The sequence below is a fragment of the Neodiprion virginianus genome, chromosome 2, assembly GCF_021901495.1.
Source record: "Neodiprion virginianus isolate iyNeoVirg1 chromosome 2, iyNeoVirg1.1, whole genome shotgun sequence".
In the NCBI taxonomy this organism is placed as follows: Eukaryota; Metazoa; Arthropoda; class Insecta; order Hymenoptera; family Diprionidae; genus Neodiprion; species Neodiprion virginianus.
The window spans coordinates 21,132,855-21,136,693 of NC_060878.1; the positions used below are offsets into that span (position 1 = coordinate 21,132,855).

Consider the following 3,839-nt stretch of genomic DNA (forward strand, 5'->3'; position numbering starts at 1 on the left):
ACGTTTTGAGCTGCACAGTTTGGACATGACGTAGCATGATGCCTACAGTTTAAATTCGTATCTGACATTTTATTCAATTTCTGCAACGATGGACAATCCAAATCCATTAAATCAACGACTTCAACTTCTTCACCCAGAATTTTCTACAGCCAACTTTTCTTCTCAAAACCTTTTACGTGAACTGTTGAAGCATTACATAGCGACATACATTCGATGGTGAAATCGAGTTTCTCTAGAGGTAAATCACCACCTTCCCAGGATAGTCCATGATAATTCCGTGACAGTCAAAAATTTTCGCATTTGAATAGAGCGAGTAAATAATTCCAATCGTACGCAGGTTCGAAGAGGAAAATTGACAGGTTGGTATCTTCGTCGAGTGACACAACTGCCAACTCTTTTGGTGTAAAACCGGGACCCGGTCTTCTGAATCCTTGTACGTCGACTATGAACTCCATCGTGAAAAACACTGAATCGATTGTCACAACGTTCAAGGTTTTTATACCAATTTCCTCACCCCACCACTCAGCGGGTTATATTCAATTATACGATCATGTAAAATCAAGCAGAAGGCAGATGTACCAGTAGGAGAGTTATTTTTAGCCTCGAATTTGATATGAATATCTACCGGTCCAGATTTCAGAGCGTCGTTTTGTTTCGAACAGTCGATGAAAATCATAGGTTCGTACTGTAAAAATTCGCTCTTCGTCAACAGAGGCTCAAGTTCTTTGCCGTAGTAGGTGGCTTGAAAGTTTGCGTACATCTCGTACAGTAATGCAAAGCGATTGCGTCTCATGTCCAAGTTCAGGTTACCGTACGGATAATACTCGGAATTCAAGAAGAGCTTGACGTCAGTAATGTTACAGTGATCAAGATGACTGGCATTTTTGCCGGCTTTGTTTTTTCGATTCGTTTGAAAACCGAGCATGACAAATCGTGGTTTTTCCGAATGGGTGGACGTTTTCACAGTCCAAACGTGTTTCGTGGTTGCCGGTAGCAAAGGATATTCGTACAACTCCCAACTGCGGAAGCTCATGGACACTGGCGTATCTTTCTCAATGAACTTGAACAGTGCGATTTTTCGTTGATCCGACAGCTTCACATAGGGTACAAACCATTCCACCTGATCGATCACGATTCTGAAATCTTTTTCTTGATCTTGAACGATGGCATCAAAATCACTTTTTGAACTTGTAAGAATCAGCTCGTGTTTCGCGTTAACGATGATCTTGCGATAGTCTTCAGCGAAGCCTAATATCATGCTCAAGGGAATAACTACGTCAAAGTTGCTATCGGCATCAGTTAATTTTTTCGTTTCCTTAACATTGAGCCATCCAGCATTTTCCGTAAGCCAACTGCGACCAGCGTTGAGCGAAGCGAAACCTTTCAGAAGGATAGTCAGACCAACGTTTCTACATTTATCAATCTTTACAGCGTTTAGTTCGTACCCTACATCTTCGAAAAAATGGCAGATGGCGTTATTGACTAAAGTTGTGATCGCTGCTGCAGTGCCGTCCGATTTGAGCAATTTTCCAGAGATATGCAGCGAACTCTTGCTCGGTGATACGCATAAGTCCTGATGCTGAACGGTGATTTGAATCTCATCGCTGTTATCAAAAGTTGACGATGCGTACGGTTTGTGTGCGTATATTTCTTGATGGGCGATTAATTTGTCAAAGACGACAGGTGTTGGAATGCTCAAGATTTCCTTCTCCATGGTACGTAGCAGACAACAAAACAGCAGAATCGCAGTTTTATTCGTCGGAAATTCCTTTTCCGGAAGGTGTCAGCTTTAGACCCAAAGCTATCAGGAACTCCACGTTACGACGAGTTAGCAGTTCGGGAATCGATCGATGACTGACTAATATAACTCTTTTTGGACGAACTGGTATATACAATACCCATCTTTCATTGCGATTTGATGTGCAGTCTCATAGTTATGACTACTCCGCGAGAATTCACCAGATATCTGTCTTGATCGACCAACCGAAGCTGTACGTGATCTATGGTCTTGACGGTGATCGGACGGTAAATGACGTGCGATGGCACTACCACGATCTTATATCCCGGTGGAACGATAGGAAAAAATTCGTGAATAATATGCACTTTATGGCCATTGACGTAGGCGCCCGTTGTAATACTGCATTCGACTCGCAACGCTTCGACCTCGAGAATAGTTACAGGCATATCCGAATGGTGAGTTTGGTTAGCTGCCAATACGCACGGCGTAAATCCGAGAAGCTGACCAATAGAATTGTCAGGTTCCGAATTTACGATATGGTTACATTTGATTTCGATGCATATCGTATCGTTGTTAGGCTTCATGTTGATTTCAATGGTGGTATTTTTGAACGCGTTTTGAACATACTTTTCAATATCCTCAATTTCGTAGCTGCCAGTGGATATAGTGACTACCTTATCGGCTACGTATATTTTATTGGGACCGACATCAACGTTGGAAATGGAATTGAAGGTTAACAGTTCAACGAGACCGAGAACATAATTTTTGTTCAGAGCAAGTTTGATCGGAGGAAAATATTGCGCTTCGAGAATCGAAGACGTTCCCGATATCATTCACACAAACGAATCATCCATGACCGCAAGTGTTGGGCTGAAGTTATTAAATTACGCGTCATGTTTATATAGCTCATCGCTTAAAAATTTCAGATACAAGTGTCTCCAATCAAATGTATCGTAACCCTGATATCTTTTATCGTTATTCTTAACGCTTCCAACATCGAGATATTTCACGAGTTCTAACGGAGGTTGAAGATGACCGAAACTGTCAAAATAAACTGTCGACATCGTTGTCGCGTTCTTATATACCCAGTGTGTCCCAGGGCCATCCTGATCGTCGAGATTGACGTACAGCTGCCTCGTTTCTACGCGGTCCGTTTTTGGGCATTTCGTTGCGCATGAAAATACCTCGAAATTGGGAAATTTTTATGATTTTCGCATACTTCAGCAAATTCCAGTTGGTCAATGCTCAGCGTGGTAGCTTCACTGGTACTTCTTTGAAAGATGAAGACCTAAACCCTTTTTGTACGGTTTAAGATGAAGAGCTTTACCTTAAGCGATCGCTTCCATCGTTTTGTTATTTCGTTTGCTCTCCTCCAATCCTTGTTCAGCCGCACTCGCATCGTTTACAGCCTTCTCAATACCCGCAGCACCCCCCGCGAATGGACCCGTGGCGCTGAGACTGGAAATAATATGTATGAGAAAAGGTGGAAATCCGCCAACTTTTGAGGGTACCAGTAGAACGCGCGGTGATCGGACATTATGTTTACTGCCTCCTTTTTTTACAGCTTCTCAAGCACCTTCGAGTGTAGACTTGATGCTTGTTTTCGCGTTGTAGCTCCGGATCATAGACTGTTTTGCCGCACGTACGATTTTGTTCCAGGAAACGTTCTTTGGATTTTGACACACCATGCCTAACTTTGTTTTCACCTTTATCGTGTTAGCTACAGCCCAAGCGGCTGCCTTTCCACCCAAATTTGCGTCTTTCACGAGAACCCGTTTCCAGGCTTTTTCGGCTAATATTTTATCCGCGACGCTTCTAGCTTCAAGGTTCTCACGATTTTTCGAATACGCTATATCGTTTTCCGGAACGCTGCGTCGAGAGGATTGATTCCGGAATCGTCTCTTGCGAGTCTTTTCGTCAACTTCGTACCAGAACCGCAGTATTGGTAACCCGGAACATGCAACTTCACCGGGAGTTAGTTGATATTGCTATTTACCAAACCTTCTCCACTTCATCGTGTTGTCAAGGATCGCTCACGATCACGTGTATGCACAATCATGTCCGCTCTTCGACTGAGAGAAAGTTGTTATGAACGATGCAT

At 43.0% G+C, this 3,839-nt stretch overlaps 1 protein-coding gene across 1 annotated transcript; it reads right to left on the reverse strand.

Annotated features, from left to right (window-relative positions):
* Window positions 1–284: 284 nt before the first annotated feature.
* On the reverse strand, window positions 285–1,714 carry LOC124297763 (uncharacterized). Its single transcript, XM_046749073.1, has 2 exons — window positions 580–1,714; window positions 285–466 (listed from the first exon to the last, which is right to left on the reverse strand). Exons 1-2 carry the CDS (start codon window positions 1,712–1,714, stop codon window positions 285–287), a joined length of 1,317 nt encoding a protein of 438 aa, XP_046605029.1.
* Window positions 1,715–3,839: the final 2,125 nt, after the last annotated feature.

What these genes read in the sequence shown, in the direction of transcription:
- LOC124297763 (XM_046749073.1), bottom strand. Translation starts at nt 1,714, where the DNA reads ATGGAGAAGGAAATCTTGAGCATTCCAACACCTGTCGTCTTTGACAAA. An exon ending in TAAAAATAACTCTCCTACTG is followed by an intron (nt 467 to 579) that starts GTACATCTGCCT and finishes CAATCGATTCAG; the next exon opens with TGTTTTTCACGATGGAGTTC.